The 23,545-nt window shown below is 44.6% G+C and overlaps 1 protein-coding gene and 1 long non-coding RNA gene across 3 annotated transcripts in view; both read left to right on the top strand.

Annotated features, from left to right (window-relative positions):
• The window catches only part of LOC310646477, a 417,476-nt gene that overhangs the window by 253,758 nt on the left and 140,173 nt on the right, over window positions 1-23,545 (top strand). The window lies entirely within an intron of this gene.
• The window catches only part of SDK1 (sidekick cell adhesion molecule 1), a 331,319-nt gene that overhangs the window by 184,148 nt on the left and 123,626 nt on the right, over window positions 1-23,545 (top strand). For both annotated transcript variants that reach the window (XM_083372962.1, XM_083372961.1), the window contains exons 6-13: window positions 4,702-4,813; window positions 6,832-7,019; window positions 14,006-14,089; window positions 16,403-16,597; window positions 18,473-18,589; window positions 18,722-18,889; window positions 19,890-19,992; window positions 21,814-21,990. In XM_083372962.1, coding sequence (XP_083229088.1) covers window positions 4,702-4,813; window positions 6,832-7,019; window positions 14,006-14,089; window positions 16,403-16,597; window positions 18,473-18,589; window positions 18,722-18,889; window positions 19,890-19,992; window positions 21,814-21,990 — 1,144 coding nt within the window. The remainder of the gene's footprint in view (window positions 1-4,701; window positions 4,814-6,831; window positions 7,020-14,005; window positions 14,090-16,402; window positions 16,598-18,472; window positions 18,590-18,721; window positions 18,890-19,889; window positions 19,993-21,813; window positions 21,991-23,545) is intronic.

The following is a 23,545-nucleotide window of genomic DNA, read 5'->3' as shown; positions in this document are numbered from 1 at the left end:
GCCTTGGGTGTGGCCATAAGATGGGCTCTTCCTGGACTGTAGTTTCTGTAAGACTGGGATAATCCACTAAATTGCCCCTTGCCATCCCTAGGTTTAAGCATACTGATATCTTCCAGATACGGAGAAGTTGACATTGAGGTCACTATATCAAAGTGCGGACATGGAATGGTAAAAACTGGAGCATCTTCTCCCTTCCTGGAGAAAGACAAATGGTCTCTTCTTTGGGTCTTCGACGGCTTTCAGACAAGGCCAGGAACATAGTGTTTCAAGATCCAGTTATTATTATTATTATTATTATTTTAGAACACTGAGCTGTGTTGCCATTTGCCAAGTAAATACCATTGACTGTTATTCTTTGCGCATGAATACGTAACACCCTTGGTCTTCCCCACGTCTCTCTGCTGAATCATCAATGAGCACTCGATGGCACGTCCCAACTCATTTGGGAACGGTATCTTCTGGGAATAAAAATATGTCAAAAGGACAGTGGACATCTAATTATAAGATCTTTTCTGAAATATGAAGTGCTATTCATTGGTTAATAACTGTCCCCTTGGTTGGCCTTCTGCGAGCCTTCGACATGTTGAATATAACTGAACAGGCAACATATTCAATATAAGCACATTAGTCCTCCATTAAATAAAGGGCTACTGTTATTCCACCCTAGTGCCTGGATTCAAAGGAAATATATTAAGTCCTTATCAGTCTCATCTTAACTCTACAAGTTCGGAAACCATTAACAGATGACTAATTTTGCTAATGGGGTGCTTCTAGTACATAAGATGAATGGAAATGAAATAAGCATTGATGCTGGACACTGTTGTTCTCCTTGCAATTAGTAGTAAGTAGCTAATGAAGCCTGGCCTGTATCCACTTCACTGCTGTCATTCCGACTCCTCTACTCATCTGTTTAGGCACAAAGAGATTCTCGAAGCATGAATGGGTAGAAGTCAGCCCAGGTCCTCATTGGTTCTTTGCTTCCTTTTGAAGTGGTGGAAGAAGTGAAAAAAAGAAAAAAGAGAAAGAGAAACAACGCTTGGGAATGAGAGATAGAGGTGAATGCATTGCCGAATTAAAACTGTCTTTCTTGGCCTCTCCTCATTTTACTCCGTTCTAACCATTCCCCCACTTAGAAGAAAAAAGAATATAATGCTACGTTAGAACCTGGGCATTGAAGTTGGAAAGAGTCCACACTTTCAATATTTTCTTGTTAGTTCTGTCCCAGTTCTAGAAACGAGGTCCTTCTGTATTCAGTCCTATGGGTATAAAGCGGGTATAAATTGCGGGAAATCGATCATAAAAGCAGATGCCCCGTAAAAAGGAATAAGCCACGCCCTTAAACCATTCATGTTTTCTTGGGGATAAGTATGGCGCTCCATGAATATGCATAAGAATATTGGTCCATTTGAAATGGAATGGAAACATCACGCTTTCCTTTAGTCCTTAATAATGCTGCTGCCTTTTCAATTTCAGTTACTCTGGCAGGATTGCCGTTGTTCAGAAACCAATGTTAATCTATCCTGAGGCCTACCTTGGGTATCCTCTTTCAGTCTCATCATAGAATCCAAGGACTGGAAGGGACCTTGGAGGTCTTCTAGTCTGACCCCCTTCCTTAGGCAGAAGTCCTTATTCCATCTTGGACAAATAGTTGTCCGAACTTTTCTGGAGAATAACCAGGGATAGAGCACCCACGATTCTAGCAGGCAAACTGTTCCATGGATTAACCATACTCTGCATCGGGAACTGCCTCTTCTCTTGCCCCCCCATCTTCTCTGCGTGGTGAGAATTCAACAACAGAAGGCAATCACACCAACCCTCTTGAAAGTGTCTGCATTGCTTTGGATGGGATCCTTCTTTCCAATCCTCACAGTCCTTCTCTAGCACTGATGAAGTTACCGAGTTTGGGTCGTCAAACGTCGGCAAGAAAACAAGCAAGCTCAGAGAGCGCCGAGGACCCCTAATCCTTCTCTCTTTCGTGGATCTTCACATAACAAGCACGTCCACCTTAGGCCAATAGTCTGAAGCCACTCAAACTGGCCGCAGGGTCACTGTAGCTAAGCCACAGGTTGCTCATTTCTGGGAATATTTTGAGGCCTGAAATCGGAAAGTGACCCAGCGTCACACGCTCAAGGCTTAGGGTGGGTGCATATATCTCATGCGCATGTACTTCTCAGGAATACGAAGTTTGGCATTTACAGTTATGTGGGCTCAGCTGGGGGATTTATGACTGGGTACAGAATCACTGCCAGGGACGCGGTGGCTCAGTGGGTTAGGACGCTGAGCTCGTCGATCAGAAGGTCGGCAGTTTGGCGGGTCGAACCCCGAGTGCCGCGTAGTAGAGTGAGCACCTGTTACTCGTCCCAGCTTCTGCCCACCTAGCTGTTTGAAAGCACGTGAAAATGCAAGTAGAAAAATAGGGACCACTACGGTGGGAAGGTAACAGCGTTCTGTGTGCCTTTTGCGTCTAGTCATGCCGGCCACATGACCACGGAGACGTCCTCGGACAAGCGCTGGCTCTTCGGCTTTGAAACGGAGATGAGCACCGGCCCCTAGAGTCGGAAACGACTAGCACGCAAGTGCGGGGGAACCTTTACCTTTACCTTTACAGAATTACCGGTTACATCTGGATGTTGGCTTCTCAGCTCTGTGAACAGTTCAGAATTGGGGAGATTAACAACAGTTCCAGTTCCGTAGTATTTGCGGCAATGTTTTTTTGAAAATCCCCACCCCACCCCACCCCCGTGTGTATCCCAAATTACAGTATCGTTCCACTCAAGATACAAAGGAATCAAATTTGCCATAAAGTTTTTTTTCCCCGCCCTCTGCTTCATTACAACAGATGTCTGCGCTCGTGATGGAACGGTTTGAAATATTTCAGTTGCTACTTCTAAATTGCATTAACTTATAATTTGGGGTTTTATAATGCTAAGCTGCCTTAATGTATAGTGTTTGATGAGCCGGTCTGGATTTGCATTGGTTTAGACATGGTTTAATTTTCCTTCCCTTTGCAACTCTTTTGTTGCAGTTTTTATTTTTAGCAATCTGTTATTATTCTCTTGTTCATGTAGGGAAATAATACTGTGTTTTCCCCAAATGAATAGCTCGAAGCAAAGCAATAACATATTGGTATTTTAATTTACTTATTAAATACACGCACTGAAATTTTTGAAAAGAGACACGGCGAAGTTGGCAGGATTTTTTTTTTAAACCCCTCCCCCCTTCTGCCATCTTTTTTTTTCTGAAGTGTCTGAGGATTGCATAAGCCAAATTATTTACAGTTTGTCGATTCACAAAAGAGAAGCCGATTTGAGCTACTTTACTTTTCCGATAAGGAAAGAGGATTGAAATTGTTGTGATCTGCTGCTTTGTTAATTTCATTCTTGTTCACCAGTGTACGTAAAAAAATAGGTTTTTTTCCTTTTTTTTCTTTTTTTTTAAAGAACCCTGCTTGGACCCTGAAAGCCTCTTTTGAGATCGCGCAGAACTCGTAAGATTAAACGAAACATGAAAAGATCCTAAAAATATAAGTCAGCAAGTGGTTGATAAAAATAGAAGTGCTTGGTAGCGGGGAGAAAAACAAACAAAAAAAAAAGAATTTGCTTTGCTTCCAGTGACAGGAAACTTCAAGTACAATGTACATTATGGGTATCTACAATGGAATGGCCTGGAGCCCTGCCAGCCCTAATTGGGAGCAGAGAACAGTAGAGATGCCTCCCACCACCCACCAACCTCTTGTGTTCAATACAGATTTTTTTTTATTATTTTAATTCCATTTATATCCCGCCCTTCTCCGAAGACTCAGGGCGGCTTACAAGCTTAGCAGTTGATGGTCTGGGTGAATCTTTAAGTCCTGGGTTGCTCTTGGTGTTCTCTGAGTTTGGTTATTTGCTGCAGACATTTCATGACCCGACTAGGTAACATCCTCAGTGCCGTCGGTAGAAGGGAGTGGGGTTTGCGGAGTGGAAGAGGAAGAGGAAGAGGAGGAAGACTATGGGGTCCTTGTTGCCCTCTTAGCTTGGTGGTTTTCTTGCAAATGTTTCATGACCCGACTAGGTAACATCATCAGTGCTAGAAGGGAGTGAGTATTTACAGAGAGGAGGAGGAGGAGGACTGTGTGGTCTTTGGGGCTGTCTGAGCTTGGTGGTTTTCTTGCAGATGTTTCATGACCCAACTAGGTAACTTCATCAGTGCTAGAAGGGACTGGGGTTTGTGGAGTGGAGAAGGGGGAGGATGATAACCGTGGGGTCCTTGGTGGTCTCTGAACTTGGTTGTTTTCTTGCAGACATTTCATTACCCAACTAGGTAACATCGTCAGAGCGAGTGAGTGTGGGGCTTGTTCACTGTTTATATACAGTTCCCTGCCCCACCAGTGTTGGTGGCATTGAACCTAGACTGTTGTTTACAGCTGGATGGATGGATGAAGAGAGAGAGAGAGAGAGAGACAGACAGACAGACAGACAGACAGACAGACAGACAGACAGACATATATGGGGTCCTTGGTGCTCTCTGAGCTTGGTTGTTTTCTTGCAGACATTTCATTATCCAACTAGATAACATCATCCGCGCTGTTGTTACCTAGTCTGGCTAATGAAATCTGCAAGAAAACAAGCCCAGAGGACATCAAGGACCCCTCATTTCAACCCTGAGCTTCTCCTTGATTGGCATTTAACTCCTTGCCGGTCTTCCTCCTCCCCTTTACAGGTGCTGGCGCCTCAACCAACACCGTGACCCCCACGATCGTAATCCCTCCACAGAACTCAAGTGCAACCCCTGGGAGCAAGGAAGCCATCCTGGAGTGTCTGGCCAATGGCAGGTAAGGTGAACCCAACCCCCAACAGGAGAGCCGATTGGTTGGGGTGGTTAACGCAACAAGCTAGAAGCTGGGAAACGGCGAGTTTGAGTCCTTCCTTGGGTGACCTTCAGCCAGCCTCTCTCACTCAATTCTAAGACAAACCATTTGGAAGATCTGTATTCATCACTTCGTACAACTTTCTTTATTCAGCTTTGCAGCCAACTTTGTCTTTTGCAACCTTACCCAAATATGTGTCCTTTTGGCGCACCCAGATTTAAAAAATGCATGTATGTATGTATGTAGGGATGCGGTGGCTCAGTGGGTTAGGATGCTGAGCTTGTCGATCAGAAGGTTGGCAGTTTGGCGGGTTGAATCCCGAATGCCGCATAGCAGAGTGAGCGCCTGTTACTCGTCCCAGCTTCTGCCAACCTAGCAGTTCGAAAGCACGTAAAAAATGCAAGTAGAAAAATAGGGACCACTCCGGTGGGAAGGTAACAGCGTTCCGTGCGCCTTTGGCGTCTAGTCATGCCGGCCACATGACCACGGAGACGTCCTCGGACAAGCGCTGGCTCTTCGGCTTTGAAACGGAGATGGGCACCGGCCCCTAGAGTCGGAAAACGACTAGCACGCATGTGCGGGGGAACCTTTACCTTTTACCTTTTATGTATGTATATATGTGCTTGAGTGGTGTCCATTTTTCCCTAGCAGCAACGAGGAGGAAAGGAAAATAATTAGATTAAATTATTTGTATAGAACTACTGTAAAACACCACAGATTTACCTCATCTGGGCCACCATTTGGGATAATTGTCCAGAGTGCCAGCAATTTTTAAAATCAATAATGACCTCATTTTCTTCCACATTCTGGGCAAAAAATAAATGTTTGGAAAAGAGGAAATCGAGGTATTGACTGCTGGGCAACTCTTGTACCCAAAATAGGGCTTAATGAAAATTGGGAACTCGCACGCTTTCCTTCTGAGCAACTTGTTGTATATCTGGCCTTGATAAAAAGAGGCAAAAGATGCAGGCCGGAAGAAAATCTGGAATGCTTCGAGGCCGGGGCCCGGTTCCTTTTTCCTATGAAAGCAGAGATTTCAATTATTTCAATTATTTATAATTGAATTATAATGGACGTATTTCTTGATACGGACGCACCCCGTGAGCCGCATTTATTTTTTACCGTCCTTCCCTTAGGCGAAACAAACCATTAGCATGAAGAAGTAAAATTACCATTCTAATTAAAGGTGGCCGTTGGACGTCAGTTGAGCCTGCCCTACTGGTGGACAAAATGAAAGAACAGCAGATGTTCAGAGACTTCAGCGAATGTTTGAACTTTCTCTGTATTTGTTTACTGAGACGCTCGATCAGGCGTGTCCAGCCTTGGCAACTTTTAAGACCTTACAGATTTAAAGCTCCCAGAATTCCAAAGCCAGCACAGCTGGGAACTTCTGGGAGTCGAAGTCCACCGGCCTTAAAGTTGACAAGGTTGGAGACCCCTGCACTATATCATTCTTGTCTCCTGGGGAGGAGAGGAGATACAGCCGGTTCTGCATGCCCTCATCTAGCCTTCTCCCCTTACTACTGGGATGATCCCCCTTCCAATACCAGTATTAGAGCAATGCTCAACTGTCCCATTATCTTCTGTACCTGGAAGGGTAATAGGTCAAGGAGCAAAGGTCTTGGACTCTGACTCTGTTGCTCTCTCCTCCATTCTGATATCCTTTACAATATCTTGGATATCAGCTGTCGTGCTTCTCAAGTAGCGTGGTTCTACCAGGCTGGGGGGTTATGGGTTTTGAAGGGCCCATCGCTCTGGAGGACATCTTCTTATGAAAGGCTATTCCCCTCCCTCCCCACCTTTCCTTTTCTTTTTGCTGGATACTTTTGCAGAAGATCTGAGAGCTGCTTCTGAGCTTCTTTCTAAGCAACTCCTTCTCTGCACACTGGTGGTTCTTCCTTAGCGGCAGGAGGCTAACGTCATAACTTACATCAGAGCAATAACGGACACATGTGTTTTGTTTTTTTCTCTCCCCCTCCTAGCCCCATTGAGAAATTAAGTATCACCTGGAAGAGGAATGGGAAAATCCTCAATGGGGTCGGCAGTCTGGGCAGACGTCTAGCTATCGCAAACCCAACTTCAGCCGACATGGGGATGTATGTCTGTGAGGCACAAATGAACGACAGCCCCGGCGAGCCTAAAAGAGCTGACACCTTCCTGTCTATCCTGGGTAATGCTGCTTTCTTTTCTTTTTCTTTTTTCATATTAAGCATCTTAAACCGAAGGGTAATAGCCAGTTGATAATAGTTATTTTAATACGTCGTTGACTCGCCCGTCAAACTTCTCCACAGAGGATAAAACAAAGGAGGGAGTGTAAGGCAGTCTTCTGATATTAAGGAGATGAATAGGACATGTTCTTCCTTGTAGAAATTGTTTGTTTGCTTATTGGATTTCAAGGCCAGCTGACTCCAAAATGGCTGACATTATTTACACAAATACCTAATTTAAAAGCGAACATGCCCTCCCAGACAAAACTGCGTAAGTAACATGAAAATGAAAAATGCAGTATGTATATATATATATACACACACACACACACATGCACACATAAACACATACATACACACACACACAGTGTATATGTATATGTATATGTATATGTATATGTATATGTATATGTATATGTATATGTATATGTATATGTATATGTATATGTGTAGATCTTTGGTCATTCGGGTTTTTCCCCACGTAGAATTGGAGGTATCAGGGCGACGTTTCGATGAAATCTCATCCGTCATCCTCAGGCTGGTGGCTTCAGCTTCGTTCTTCTGGGAGAAGTGTGTGGTAGTGGCTGTTTTTTCTTCTTTTTTAAACTGCCAGAGGGGGTGTGGTCTGTGGGTGGAGGTGTGCTCTGATTGGGTGGGGGGTTAGCTGTGTTCTGATTGGGTGGGAGTGTGTTTTGAATGGGGGCTGTGTTCTGATTGGGTGGGGATGTGTTTTGAGTGGATGGGCTGGTCTCAGCTGCCAGCCTTAGACCTGAACTGGTGAGTTGTGCTGCTTTTGTTCGGCTCCGTCAGTTTAAAAAAGAAGAAAAAACAGCCACTACCACACACTTCTCCCAGAAGAATGAAGCTGAAGCCACCAGCCTGAGGATGACGGATGAGATTTTGTCGAAACGTCGCCCTGATACCTCCAATTCTACGTGGGAAAAAACCCAAATGACCAAAGATCTACATACAGACACCCGCGAAAACCTCAGAAAACAAATATGTATATATATATATATATATATATATATATATATATATATATATATGTATATATAGTTCCACAGACACCCTAATCCAAGACCTGGGAACAGAGCCAGGTCTTAAGAGAGCTCTGGCACAACGCTGTTCCTCACGAACAGAAGCCATTCAAAATCTTCAGTTGTGATTGTCAAACTAGAACGAGTCTAACTGCTAAGACACTTGTGAAGCTTCTCTTTCCTGGGAGATGTTCAGGGACTTTCTCCTTATGCCCTAAGAACACCCGCCTTCGTAGGTTGCCATGAACCTCAGCCCTTTGTGTATCCAAGATTTAGAGTCTGAATCAGAATAGAAGCTGGAAGGGACCTCGGAGGTCTTCTAGTCCAACCCAAGCAGGAGAACCTACGCCATCTCAGACAGTCCCTATATCATCTGTACTAGAGGGTGTTGCAGCCCCATCTTCTGTTTCCTGCTTTATAATATACAATACATCAAGGTTGGTTTTAAGTTCCATCCTCATCCTTCCATTTCTCCCTTCCTTTCACTTTTTCAAATTATTGCCTCTCCTTTCTTTCCAAGAACAAGAACCCATTTCTGTTATTTATGATTCGGATTAAGATCAGTTTATTCCACCCTCGCCACCCCGCCACCCTGCAGTTTTATAGTAACTCCTTTAAAAAAAAATATTTTTTTTGCTGGGCTGTCAGAGCCTGCCTCTTGCAGTGTTGCAAGCAATGTTTCTTCGGCTGCGGTTAGCCCTTAAGTGGCGTTCGGCTAATATAAAACAAACAAAGAAACAAGCAGAGGTAAAAGATCTGAAAAGTTGCAAGAGCTTTGATTAGCAGCTTCTGTTTCTTTGTGTGCCCTGCTTTATTCCTAATCTCGGGTTTTCAGAGGGCTGCTTGATGAACAAAATTACGAACAGAGGCCAGAGTGTTAAAAAGTCAGAAGACAAGCCAGGCAAAACACTAGCGAACAATTCCCTTTTCTTGCCCCTTTGACACCCGAAGTCCTTCTCATTTTAATCTTTATCCAGCTTGGCCTGTTACATTTTTATGTCTATGCATTTGTGCCACAACAGACTCTGGAATAATTCATGAAAAATTTAAAACAGAATCCCTGCAAGGTTTTAATTGGCAAGGGAACAGACTCTGGAGGAAAATAGACCCAAATTTAAAAAACGAGAGTGCTCATATAAAAGGGATAATTCTTTCTAAGCTATCCTGGAGGTGTTTCTCGTACAAGGCTGCATTATTAAGCCCTGTTTTAGTAGCACATAAAAACTTAATTATACTTGTCCATTTGGGCACGTAAAACATATGCTGGGGACACAAGTAAGGCACACCACACTGCAAGTTTTGGCTTGAGCAACAAAACATTTCTTGAACTAGTTTAGAATCAAATCCATGGCTAAAATGGCTAAACGTTATTTGCACTGGGAACACCGTCCACTGTATATTTCATCACAAGTCTGGAAATACTAGAAAGGCTACATACGTAGGCTTTCTTTCGTTGGGATAAAAACTTAAGCACGGCCAAAAAGTAAAATAAAATAAAAACATTACGGTTTTCAGAAAGGTCTTTAAGGGGTCATGTTTATAATCGAGCTGGGATACTTGAAACAGTTCACCCTGGAATCTGAAGGAATTGTTCCAGAAATCAATAGACAATGATAATTATATGTCTCTACAAGGCAGATACAATTTACAGTTTGGAAGCAGGACTCATAATAAAGATGAGCATGATGTTGATGGGCAAAAGGCCATGTGGATGATGTAAAACAGACATGTCAAACACAAGGCCCGGGGGGCAGATCCGGCCCGCGAAGTGGTTTCATGCAGCCCACGAAGCCATCCTGGAAACAGTGAGGGAACGGCCCCCACTGCCTTGGCCCTGGCCCAGAGACCCTCCTTCTGCCAGAGACCCCCAGATCTGTCCCACTCCTGCCCAGGCCCCCATAGGCACCCTTGATGCCAACGATGTAGAGCTGGCCACGCCCACCCAGTAGGCCATACACACTCTAGCCACGCCCACCCAGTAGGCCACGCCCACCCAGGCCATACCCACCCGGCCCCCTGAGGGCAACCGCAATGCTGATGCGGCCCTCAATGACATTGAGTTTGACACACCTGATGTAAAACGAAGGTTCAGTTCTGGGTAGGTATTAGAAAAGTTGAGGGTGCAAATCTGAAACAGGTGAAATGTCATTCCATTTATTGGCTTAAAAGTCAAGCCATCACAAAGTTCTCATTGCTATGAAGGAGGAGAGAAGGAAACAGCAAGGAGGACAAGTTGACTATGATTCTGCTTTTCTCTAGTGGAAGAAAAGGCAGGCTAGACTGTTTTGGGATAACACGGCGCTCAGTTACGACAAGCGGATCTGCGGTTAACCCAAAAGGAGAAAGTGAGAGACAACGCTGGGAAGTCCATCGTGGGTTAAAAAGATCTAAGAACAATGAGAAAAATCAGGGTCAAAGAAAATCAAGCCTTTGACTTTCCAATAATGTCTAGGGGTGTTTTGGTTTTTTTTTTTGCCTCCTGTCCACAGTAAATGCATCTCTATATGTTAGTGTCTACTTAGGCATAGAAAATCTATTATAGTTGAAAATTTATACTATTAAAAAGCTATAAATTGTACAAACAGCTAAGCACATTGGTTTCACTCTACAGGTTTAATTTTCTCAGAGATGCAATTTCTTGACGCCTCTGTTGCAAAGAGGCAGTGAGAGCAGACACCAAGGTTTTTTTTTAATAATTAATAGGAGGACATTACATCTAAAATGTACGGAAAGAAAGATCGTAAGATCATTCTGAGTTTTCCCCCCAAGATTTGCATGCGGATGTGATTTGGGTTTATTAAGCTAGTAATGAGATAGTGTGTGTGACACACTTAGGTGTGTGCGTGTCTCTGTTTCTGCCAGAAGCAAGACAGCCGCTCCGAAATGTAGGAACAAAAAAAAAAATCCGTTGAATTGATAACCACGAATTAAAATTAATTGCCTGTAAAATTAGGTATCCATTCATAAAATTAAATGAATCCCCATCCACATCTATCAACTATATTCAGACTTGGGAGAAACCACCAGTCTCAAATTTGGCAACACACAAACCCATGCAACAATCACACACACACACACATTCCTCTCCCCTCATTTTTAGTAGAAGCTGTCAAAAAACAACAGCAAAAAAAAAAAACCCACCCCAGGATGATGGGAGAGTTGTGTAGGGAAGGGATGCCCAAGGGAGCAGCGGGGCAATAAAACTGAATGGAGAGGAGAGGAAAAGATATTTAGACCAGGAAGAGAAATAAAACCGTTCAAAAGGATTGAAATTGAGGGTGGAGGTTCATTCCCTGAGCTTGTGGGTGGGTTTCCAAACATTTCATTACCAGGCTAGGTAACATCTTCAGCGGAGGTTAGGGGGCGTCGGTGTCGTTGTTCTTCTGCTTAGAAGGGCTTTGTGTGGTCAGTAAGTCTTGTGATGGAGAGGTCACGTCAGGTGAGGATCCTCGTGATGGGTCTTGACCCATCACACCTGACCCATCCCAAGACCCTCACTTGATGCGACCCACACCTGACACATCGCAAGACCCTCATCTGATGTGACTCTTACCTGACATGACCCTCATCAGACGTGGCCTCCACTTCACAAGACCTACTGACCACACAAAGCCCTTATAAGCAGAAAAACACGACAGTGACATCCCTGAAGATGTTACCTCGGAGAACGAACCTCCACCCTCATCCTCCACCTGAGCTGCAGATATTTGCCACTAGATGAGCACCAGTGAGGCATCCTGTGCTTTCCCAGCCACTTTCTGCTTGCAGTCTTTGAAGGGGTCCCTGCTTTTAGCAGAGATGCGTTGCCACCATTTGCACCTCTTCTCCATCTTCTGACTTTCAATAGAGTCTTTTCTTTGAACGGAAGATGGTCTGCACCACAGATTTTTTTTTTTAAAAAAAACACCTTTGTTTTCCTAACAGCCAGTACAGTAATGGCTGAAGCCATCGCTCCTTTTCTTCCAGTTCTTTTAAGATTATTATTATTTTTTTATCAATGTCATAGCTGTGGCTGGAATAGATTTTGGCAGATGTCCACCGCCTGAAGAAAGATGAAGAACAAATGCTGGATCTTTCTTGATTTGAGCTGTCAATGGAACAACTCAGCCGGCTTCTGCTAATGAACCCTTAGCCCACTTCATGACAAGCAGTAGCCATAGCAATTTGTGTTGGCCTTTGCAGCTCTCGACAAAGCCAGGAGTTGAGAAAGAGAAGGGCCCCAAAAGATGATTTTTTGCAGGCTAAACCTCAAGATGGGACTCATAGAAGACACCTCGTAAGGTTGCCAATAAAGGAAATAGTGAAGAAGAAGGACAGCAGAGCCCGAGGGCGGAATCAAGTGAGGAAGGGTCTAAGTTCAATTCTTCTCGAATTCCATTGATCTGGCACCAATTTAGGGCTGACCACTAGTTGACGAGATTGCTGTGCGTAGGCATGAGGAATAAACCAGCTTAACTGGAGCTTAACATGTGATCCTGATTCTTCCTGACTTGTAGCCTCTTGTGTGGTGGCTCCTTTGTGGGTTGAGATTTTCTATAAAGATGAAATGAATGGTTACCCTGAACCAGGATAAAAATGGATTAAAGAAGGTTTGCACCTCAATAGGGTCAACTGGGAAGGAATGTACAGTAGTTGCTCCGTGGTTGTTAGTTCTAATGAAACACGTATGAACACAAACCCTACGAGCCCCTTTACTAGGAGAAAGGTTGCAATTATAGTCCAAATAGCAGGGAGCTGAGCCTGTCGATCAGAAGGTCGGCAGTGTGGTGGGTCGAATCTCGAGTGCCGCGTTACAGAGTGAGCGCCTGTTACTCGTCCCAGCTTCTGCCAGCCTAGCAGTTCGAAAGCACGTAAAAAAATGCAAGTAGAAAAATAGGGACCACCACGGTGGGAAGGTAACAGCGTTCCGTGCGCCTTTGGCATCTAGTCATGCCGGCCACATGACCACAGAGACATCCTCGGACAAGCGCTGGCTCTTCGGTTTTGAAACGGAGATGAGCACCGGCCCCTAGAGTTGGAAACGAGTAGCACACATGTGCGGGGGAACCTTTACCTTTACCTTTACCTTAAACTTAACCCTGAGTGTTTTCTTGATTTGGCTTGATGCTTACTTCAGATCCCTTCCTTCGATTTGACAGTGGTCAGTGTTATCAATTTAGGATGCTGCCGTTCCTTACCAGGCTTGCTTTCAAAGATAAAAATTAAATAGCAAGCGAAGTCTTCTCTTATTAGACAAGCCAAAATTGCAAAGAGCGGGCGTTCTTGTTCACATGTGACAGAACCGACTCGGGAGGGCTGTAGGAACGCCGCACCAGCCTTGGTTAGTCCAAAGCTGTTGTGACGTAGCTTAATTTAAATTTCCCACCTTCATGGCCCACCGTGAGGAAAACGTGATGGGATCCTTATGCACAAGGCCCTGCTACATTCCTGCTCTCGTGTTTTATGTCTGAAGCTGCACGGGTTATTGAGCAGAAACAGAGGCCGGCCCTTTCATCTAATCTATTGCTGTAAATAAAACCTTTATGGAAGAATCTTCTCAGCAGAGAATTGAAAAATTCACTGATTCGTGCTTGTAAAATGAGAAGGCCCTCGGCTCGGATGTTCATCTGCCGCGCGGCGCTCTAAATATAAATCGGCAGTGATTCCATACGCTCTGAAAGGCAGGTTCCTCACCGCCGATAATTGTTGAGGTGTTTTTTTTTTACGAGCCCGTTGCTGAAAAGAAACGGTGAGCTCAAAACTAGAAGTCAGACTTACACCATTTGTAACACTATATTGAACCAATAGGGGCGACAGAGGTGAGTGGGTCTTCTCTATGCTTGTACCTAAGTGTGGTCTTCTGCAACCAAGGAGAGTAGCTCTCCCATTGGAGAAGGACTAATGTGGTCTTCTGGTTTGTCTTCCGTAAGAGCCGCCGCATTTTACTGCTGAACCGGAAAACCGGATTTTGCTAGAAGTACAGAAGACTGTGAGCATTCCATGCCAAGCCACGGGTAAGTAGGGCAATGAACAAAGAACTTCATTTAAAAATGTACAGGTAGTTCTCGGCTTAAAAGCACGATTGGGACCAGAGTTAAGTGCCCAATTTGGCGACCTTTTCTGCCGTGGCAGTTAAAGAAATCAAGGCATTCGTTAAGCGATTCATCCGGTCACTAAGCAAATCTGGCTTCCCCCCAGTGACTTTGCTTATCTTTTGGGAAGGTTTGAGAACGCCCCCAGGCTTCCTTTGCAAAGACGAAGCATCAGTGGGTATTTTGTCCTTCCTTTCAGGATGCTTCCCTCAATTTCTAAGACATTGGAAAGAGGGCAATTTCAGCGGTTGTGGATACAGTTGAAAAATTAGCTTCCCCGCTGATTTTTTTTTTTTTTGGAATTAATATTATTAATAAGTCAGAGGGGATTTAAGGAATAAGCCAAATGCTAGATTTAATTCTATTATGTTCCCGTTAAAATATAAAGAATTATTGTTATTCAAGCTTCAAGCTATTTCCATCCTTTTTCCCTGTCCTGGATGACTATTTCATTTTCGCATTATCTGCTTCCTTGTGACTCAGTCTGTAGTAATTTCAGACTGCAGCACTTTCACGAAGTAAATTGTGCTTCTGCTAAGGATTCTGACAATCAGAATTTCTGTGGATAAGCCTTTGGTATGAACTTTAAATTGCGTTTTATTTCCCAGTGCAATAGTGCATCTACTTTGTCACAAATAAATACCCAGCACACAGAAGGTGATTTTTTAAGACAATAAATGGCTTTATTATTCTAACAAAATGGAAGCTTCAAGTGCGATTTCAGGAACTGATTACATCCTGGTACAGAAATAGTTTTATCGCCACTATATTTCCTTCTTCGTTTTCAGAACCCTTCTTTTCTCATTTGTCTCTGTATTATTTGGGAAAATCATACAACTTCCCTCTGAGTAGAAAGACGAGTAAACGGAGGACAGAATTTTTTACGTACAATTACATCGACTGTATTGACTTTTGAGTTCATAAGGCATTGATTTCTTCTTAATTTGATGCAACTTGATAAATTATACGTACTGCGCTTTCTTAAGCATCCATATTTGGGGGAGAGAAATGAAGACGGTTGTTCTAGATGTCACAAAGGGGAGGAGGACCAAAAAAAAAGGTTTATGATAAAAAAAAGCTGAGCTGGATTGATATTTTCCATTCAAGGCAGTAAAAGTCAGTCAATTAAAATTATAATGTCAAGCCCTACATGGCCTGGGTCCGGGCTATTTGAGGGAACACCTGCTGCCGGCATCAAACGCCCTTCGCCCAGTGCGCTCCCACAGGGAAGGTCTTCTCAGGGTCCCACCGGTAAGAGATTGCCGGCGGGTAACGCCCAGGGATAGGGCCTTCTCAGTGGGGGCGCCTGCCCTCTGGAACCAGCTGCCAGTGGAGCTGAGGACTGCCCCCGACCTCCGTTCATTCCGCCGGGGCCTGAAGACCTGGCTCTTCGAGCTCTCTGGCCCAGGCTGAGGATTAATTTATTTTAATTGGGGTTTTATTTGTACAGGGATAAATTTAATCTTTTTTAAACTTGGTTTTTAACTTTTGTATTTTTGGTTTTTAATTACCCTGTAAACCGCCCTGAGTCCTCCAGGAAAGGGCGGTATATAAATGTAATAAAATAAATAAATAAATAAATTTCTAATTTTGGGTATCTACCACATTCCTCGTTTGTCCACAGAGGAGACCTTATGTTCTTAAGATACAATGAGAAGGAAGTTCAGAGCATTAAGTGATGGTGATTCCTTCAGCAAATTCCTCCTGGTTCCCTAAAATAGGCCTCAAATCCATTACAGGTAGTCCTCGATTTACGAACACAACGGAGCCCAACATTTTGATGGTTAAGTGAAACATTTCTTAAGTGAGTTTTGCCCCATGAGTTGTTAAGTGAATCATTGTAGTTGTTAAGTTAGTGACGGGTTTGTTAAGCAAATCTAGCTCCCCCCCCTTGACTTTGCTTGTCAGAAGGTCGCAAAAGGGGATCATGTGACACCCCCCCGGGACACTGCGACCGTCATAAATGTGAATCAGTTGTCAAGGGTCTGAATTTTGATCACGTGACCATAGGGGGATGCTGCAACGGTCGTAACTGTGAAAAACAGTCATCAGTCACTTTTTTTCAGTGCTGTTGTAACTGCAAACGGTCATTAAATAAACCGTTGTAAGTCAAGAACTACCTGTATTTTAATGAGCAGAGTATTTCCGTTAAAAGTAGGGCTGAGAGTAGCATAAAGCCGCGTGTGGGGAGAGTGCAAATCTGAACAAGTTTTCTCTCTGTTGGGTCTCACGCAGGCATCCCACGGCCTCTTCTAGCTTGGTATAAGGACGCTGTCCCCATCAGCCAACAAGTTCATCCTCGTTACACAGTGCTACTCAACGGGACTCTTCAGATTCGGAGAGCGCAGCCAGAAGATTCTGGAATCTTTCAATGTTTCGCAAGGAATGAGGCTGGCGAGATAGAGAGCCATACCTACCTTGAGGTCACCAGTAAGTTGGGATCTTCACACAGCCCTTAAGGGGGCAGGGAAATTAAGGAAAGGTTTTGGAGCACCTAAGGGACGCGGCGGCTCAGTGGGTTAGGACGCTGAGCTTGTCGATCAGAAGGTCGGCAGTTTGGCGGGTCGAATCCCGAGTGCCGCGTAGCAGAGTGAGCGCCTGTTACTCGTCCCAGCTTCTGCCAACCTAGCAGTTCGAAAGCACGTAAAAATGCAAGTAGAAAAATAGGGACCACTCCGGTGGGAAGGTAACAGCGTTCCGTGCGCCTTTGGCGTCTAGTCATGCCGGCCACATGACCACGGAGACGTCCTCGGACAAGCGCTGGCTCTTCGGCTTTGAAACGGAGATGAGCACCGGCCCCTAGAGTCGGAAATGACTAGCATGCATGTGCGGGGAAAGCTTTACCTTTACCTTTGGAGCACCTCCTACTGTACGAGTCATAAAAGAGCCAAGGTTGCCTACCTCTGGGCTAGCCTATGTCAATAGCTTTATTGCTTATTACCTGTGTTACGAGAATCTCCCCAGACTGCTTGTGTTCCTCTGGGAATAACCAGATTAAGCTTCCTGGATCTTGGGGCATATCAAACGTATACCATTTGTGCCTGCACAAGGACTCCAAGCTAGGTCCTCTCTAGACCCCTCCTTCCAGCCTTTCCTCAATAATCCACCCTTTATTTACAATTGCATTTTCTCATCTCAAGCATACAGCCGATGGTGGCTACATAAGGTGTTGCTATTGTCCATACTGTTGAACACTTCTGTCCTCCACAGAATGGTGGAGAGACGTCCCCGATCACCATATTCTGTAGCAGCAGTGTCACACACCTGACAGCTTAGGAAGCAGCATTTGACAGATTGTCGGAAAAGTGAACGAAGGGAGTAAAATGGCAAAAGGGGAGGGTCGTTCCCTCTCAAGAGTTCCTCATTTAAATTCCACATAGATTCTGTGGTTACCATATTTTACTCCTTCCTGACTGCGTTCGTCTTCCCAAGGTGGGCTGATTCTCTTCTCTACCACTGTCAGTTTTTCCAAAGAAAAATACATTTTCCAAAAAAAAAAAAGAAGTTTATGAAAAATTTGGGGGTCAACCAGGCTGAGTCTGGAGCTTTCTCAGAGCTATTCCTGATTTTTCGATGCAATTGGTCGGGGAAATTAACGCCATTGTTCCTTTAGAATCTCCGGAGTAATAAAGAAACCAGAAAATAGACTTTGAGGTAAAAAAAAACGGGAATACGAAGAATAATGGCTGTTTTCCACGCAGATCAGGGAACAGGGCAGGGTTACCTGAATGTAAGGGAGCAAGGGCAAGTTTCTGGGAGGATGGATGGATGGACCCCTGCTTTTCAACTTTCCCAGTGTGTAGGCTGTTAGCTCTCTGTTAGACCTCCCACCAATCTCACACAGTGCTCTTATGTCTAAAATCTTTTCTGAGCCAAAGATAACAAGGCCCTCCCCCTGAACGTCTGCATCAGAGGCTGAGAGAAAGCCAAAGAGATGTTATGAAAGGGAGCAGATGGCAATACTTTGAATCAAATGGAAACTTCTTTTGGCCGACATGTAATTCCTGCAAACTGGTGTCAGACTGAAATTGCTTTTCATCCTGCAGAAGACTCAACAGTCCTGGCTTCATTTGATCCATCCATCCATCCTTCTCAAAAGCCCCCTGTTTGGCTTGATCTCAAAGCGCTGGTGCTCCAGTGGCCGCGTTCCTCTGAGAGGGACAGTGAGCGTTTGGTGTCCACCCTGCGAGGGGAGCTTGGGGTTATCATGATGTTCTGGTACAGTGGGGAAACTCCACAAATGTTCTGAACTTTCCAAATGCTCTCTTGGCCGCTTTCTAACGAAACCCCTGGGTTTGATTCCAGATGTGGCACCCACGTTCTCCTGGCCCCCGGCAGATGCCACCATCACCGAAGGGATGAGTGCCACGTTCAGATGTGAAGTTTCCGGAGCCCCCAAGCCCGCCATTGCATGGAAAAGGGGTACATGCTTATTATTCTGCTGGGAATCCGCTCAAATTGTGGTCGCTCGCCAGGACGAATGAGCATAGCATTAACGCCTTCTCGCACTGCAAGTCAAGGGGACTGAGGCTGTTTCCACTTGCTGTGTTCCAGGCAATCAGATTTTGGCCAGTGGCTCCATTCAGCTCCCCAGGTTCCGTCTCCTTGGGTCTGGCGGTCTTCAGATCAACCCTGTCTTCCTGGAAGATGCTGGGGTCTACGTCTGCTGCGCAGTCAACTCTGAAGGTGTCCTGAACGCCTCTGCTTCTCTCACCGTGTGGAGTAAGACCTGGCTCTTTTTCATCGTTCCTATTCAACTTGACTTAATTGGCTCTCCTCGTAGCTGATGAATTAGGAATCTAATGACAAAGCATTGGTGTCATGAGGCTAGGGTGGGCTCTGAGTAATAAGATCGTGATTTTTTAGAAGCAGTGTTGAGAGCTACCTTAACCATCTCTCCTGAAAGAAGCGGCCAGGATGTTTTTGGCAGCCTGTTAAGGTGGCCTCTGCATTCATAGGTCTCACTGATTGCAACAGTTCATCCTTTGCTAGGAAGGCCGCCAAATTAATGTGGGAGAACCCAGGCATACGTAGAAGGGAGACAGTAATACTGTGGCAATATCAACTTTGAATGTTATTAATGTATTAAAAATACTTGCGTGCCACATCCCACTGTAAAGGTCTGGATAAGAAATGAGGTGCATCTCAAAATCACTAAGTTAGGTGGAGGTCACCCCAAAGCACTGTTCATTGGCCAGACCTCAGCCTCCTCCTGATGGGATGGGACCCTAATCTAAACCCAGCATCCAGCTGCTTGTTATCCAGCATCGGATCAGTTCAGAGGGAGGCTGGGAGAGCCTAAGATCTCCAGTGGAATTTTAGCATATAACACAAATTGGCACCGTAACGTACAGCGCCTTTTAATGTACTGCTGTATCTTTGGCCTTGAGCTTTGTGCAGTGAGGTTGCTCTTTGCACATACCCTGAAGCCTCAAAAGGAAGTCTTTGGCCCTTTGCAATGGTGTCTCGGGGCTAACATGTCGGTCCTATTTTTGTGTCATCCCACCCTCTTTACAAGCCACACGCACACACCCACCCCAAAAGCTTAGCAATGGATGAGACCTTTACCACTCACTTCCTAACAACCTGCAGCCAGAGGCTGTTTTCAGGAGCTGAGTGGTAGAATAATGAGTAACCAGGCTTGCCGCCTTCCCAAGGCAAAACCCCAAACCAGGATGGAAACAGGCAATTTGACCTGAATTGTGGGTCATCTCCTTTTCAGATCGCACTTTTATCGCCCGCCCTCCAGAGGACAGCACAGTCATTAAGGGGACAACAGCAATGCTTCATTGCGAAGCTGCTCACGACCCAAGGATTTCGATCAGGTTTGTTGTCTGCATGGAGATTCTCGGTCATCCAGGTTGTCCCAAAGATGCTTTTTCAAGAGGCATCTTGAGGATTGTGGTAGAAATTGGGCCGATCAGGTTGATTGTGTCTAGGGTTGTTCATGTCATTTATCTCGGCTTAATTGCCCCAGCCATCAGCGTTGGCTGGGGCAAGTTTCCTCCTCCTGGTTTTCCCAGCCATCCCAGTTTGAGATGGTAAGCTATGTCAATAATCACATCAGGTTCTCTATATTTCCCACCACCACCACCCCGCTGCAACCGTATACATTATTTACGATGAGCTGTGCTTCACTTCATGATTTCAATACAGCAGTCCTATGATTTACTGTCAAGGTTAACACAATATCAACAAAACCGGCTTGTCACAAAAGCCGGATCCTTAATGAGAACGAAACCCAAAGCAATTTAAGGCAATTGGTTTGGCAAATCGGTTTGGGGGACGTCTTAGAAGCGTCACATTTCTCTCCCCCGCCCCCCCCCCACCACCACCACGGAGGAAAAAATACCAAGTGCCAAAGATTCACCAGATCAAGTGAACGTTTAAACTACCAAACTCTACAAGCAGGGGATCGAAAGACTTCCTTCTGTGTATCATAGACAAGAATGAGTAAAGAGATATCCAAATCTAACTAAAACGCTTCCATTCCCCTTAGAAAACATCAAACGATGCCATTTGTCTAAAGAAAAAAAATGAAGGAAGGTGGGGGGGGGGGAAACCTACACTTGCATAAAGAAGAAACAGTATCTTAGAAGCTTTTTGTTCTCCTAAACGCTGGTAGGATTCTGAGTAGACGTGCCGCTACAAATGGTTTAAAGCAGGGATTCTATTCTACAAATTGTGACACGAAAACACAGAGAGAGGAAAAAGGGAGGACCAGCCACCCCCGCCCCCACCCCCAAACCCACCCTGCAATCTTTTATCCTAATCTAATCAAATCTTCATCGCTGTCGAAGACCAGCATAAGAAGTTCATGCTAAGTATAATTAACATTTGCACATTATTTTTGGAGAGTGGAGGGGTTTTTTTCACCTGTTGCCTAAGAAACCTTTGCGGCAGCTTTGAAAGGCAAGGCATAATAAACACTCTTTATTCTTTAATCTCAGTTTTTGAGAAGCTTGCCCTTTACAAATCACTAAACTTGAATTCCGGAATGACAGAAATTATCTAATCTTTTTGTGGGCGCCATGAAAGACCACGTCTACTTATACCGTATTTCTGATCATTCTTAGTATATTATTTATTATATTTAATAACAACTTGGGGGGGGGAGAGGAAACCTGTCCTGTGTACCTTTAGGTTTGGAAGGAGTTGTTTATCACACAGTGCGATGAAATGTATTTTAAAAATGAAAGAAAACCTTGGGCTTCCCCTATAAATAAATGAAGAGTTTTGGCTCCTGTTAGTTTGTCGAGCAAAACTCAAACTCTGGATACTTTTAGTGAAGCCAAGAAAACACAACTGAGAAGGGAAAACTCTTTGCTTTTCCAGAACTTGCTGTGCCCATCATAGATTCAACTTTGCCCCCCCACAACCTCAAAAAAAAGAAGCGAGGTATTCGTGTTTGAGGTCTATAAAGAAGGGTTGCATCCTTTCTCACAGTTTTTTTATCAAACATGACAAATTCAAGGTGGGTGGACTTCAACACCCAGAATTCCCTAGCTAGCCATGCACGAAGGGCTGGGGAACTCAGGGAATTGAAGTCCACCCATCTTAGATTATTGCCCATGTATAATTTCAGCACATTTCCCATGTAATTTCATCATGTTTAACAAAAGAGACTGTTGTACTGTGACCATCAGGTACACTTGGAAGAAAGATGCCGTGATCATCAATCCATCCAGCAGCTCCCGAATCACCATTGAGAAAGATGGCAGTCTCATCATTGGCCAAACGTGGTCAGGTGACATTGGAGACTACACCTGCGAAGTCAGTTCCTCGGGCGGGAATGATTCACGGGTGGCCCGAATGGAAGTAATGTAAGTTCCCTTGTCGGATGTTGGGATAGCAAAGGCCAGGTGTGAAAGATCAGGTCCATTCATGAAATAAAACAGATTTATTGCTAATCATTCTTAGGCAGAAGAGTCTTCTCAACTAACAGTTAATGCCTGCTTGAGGTTAGATGAATGTCAACAGAACTCAAGGAAAGTTGGACTTTGTTTGTGCCTATGTAGGGATTCTAGGGACGCGGTGGCTCAGTGGGTTAGGACGCTGAGCTTGTCGATCAGAAGGTCGGCAGTTTGGCGGGTCGAATCCCGAGTGCTGCATAACAGAGTGTTACATGTCCCAGCTTCTGCCAACCTAGCAGTTCGAAAGCACGTAAAAATGCAAGTAGAAAAATAGGGACCGCTATGGTGGGAAGGTAACAGCCTTCCGTGCGCCTTTGGCGTCTAGTCATGCCGGCCACATGACCACGGAGACGTCCTCGGAGAAGCACCGGCTCTTCGGCTTTGAAACGGAGATGAGCACCGGCCCCTAGAGTCAGAAACGACTAGCACGCCTGTGCGGGGGAACCTTTACCTTTACCTTTATGTAGGGATTCTAGGCTGATTCCTCTTTTAACTCCAGCCCAGGTTCTGCCACTCCTTCTCTTTTATAAAACTGATGCAATGACAAGCTTCTTCTTCTTCCTTTATCTCTTTCTTAGCTTTGACGTTTGTCTTTTATTTGAGTGTCTTCCTCACCAAAGGTTTTAATTTTGCTTGAGATTCATCACACAGAAAGGCTTTCAAAATCAATGAAACTAAATCGCCTGAATAGAATATTTGATGAGCTACTATAAAGTTACACATTGGAAAAGCTAGTTTACATAATAATACCAATAGTTCTCTCTGTTTAACATTCATCATTCAACAAAGAGACAGGATTTCTTTTTTTTCCCAGCTGGAGTCCTCATCATGACTGTCGTCTCTACTAATCAGGATGGGTCTATTTTTTTTTTTAAAAAAATGTATTTCTAAGGTTAATTAGATCACTTCCCCTCCAAAGCTTCTTGACATGGCCAGAGAGAATCCTTAACTCCGGGACATTCACAGCTTAATTTGTAAAGTGGGCCCTCCGTGCAGGTGCCTGGATGTGATCAGGGCTCTTGCAACTTCCAATGGTTGCTAAACGAATGGATGCAAGTCAAGGATGATCTGTAAGCTGTAATAATCATCTCCTCTTAGGGGTCCTGGGTGCTCTGTGAACTTGTTTGTTTTCTTACCAATGTTTCCTTACCCAAACTAGCCATCATTTTTTTATTATTATTATTTTAATTCCATTTATATCCCGCTCTTCTCCGAAGACTCAGGGCGGCTTACAAGCTTAGCAGTAGCCTTCATTCTATGTATAGGCCTGCTTATTAGGGCTTTCACACACCCCCAAGCGGCATTATTACAAAGTCAGCTTAATTGCCCCCAACAATCTGGGTCCTCATTTTACCTACCTGGGAAGGATGGAAGGCTGAGTCAACCTTGAGCCTGGTGGGACTTGAACCTGCACTAATTGCAGGCAGCCGGTGTTACTTAAGGAGGCCTTAGCCCACTGCTCCAC

This window comes from Vipera ursinii, assembly GCF_947247035.1.
Source record: "Vipera ursinii genome assembly, chromosome: 13".
Classification (NCBI taxonomy): domain Eukaryota; kingdom Metazoa; phylum Chordata; class Lepidosauria; order Squamata; family Viperidae; genus Vipera; species Vipera ursinii.
Note: the sequence above shows the minus strand (reverse complement) of the source record. Positions and strands in the feature narration are given on the sequence as shown.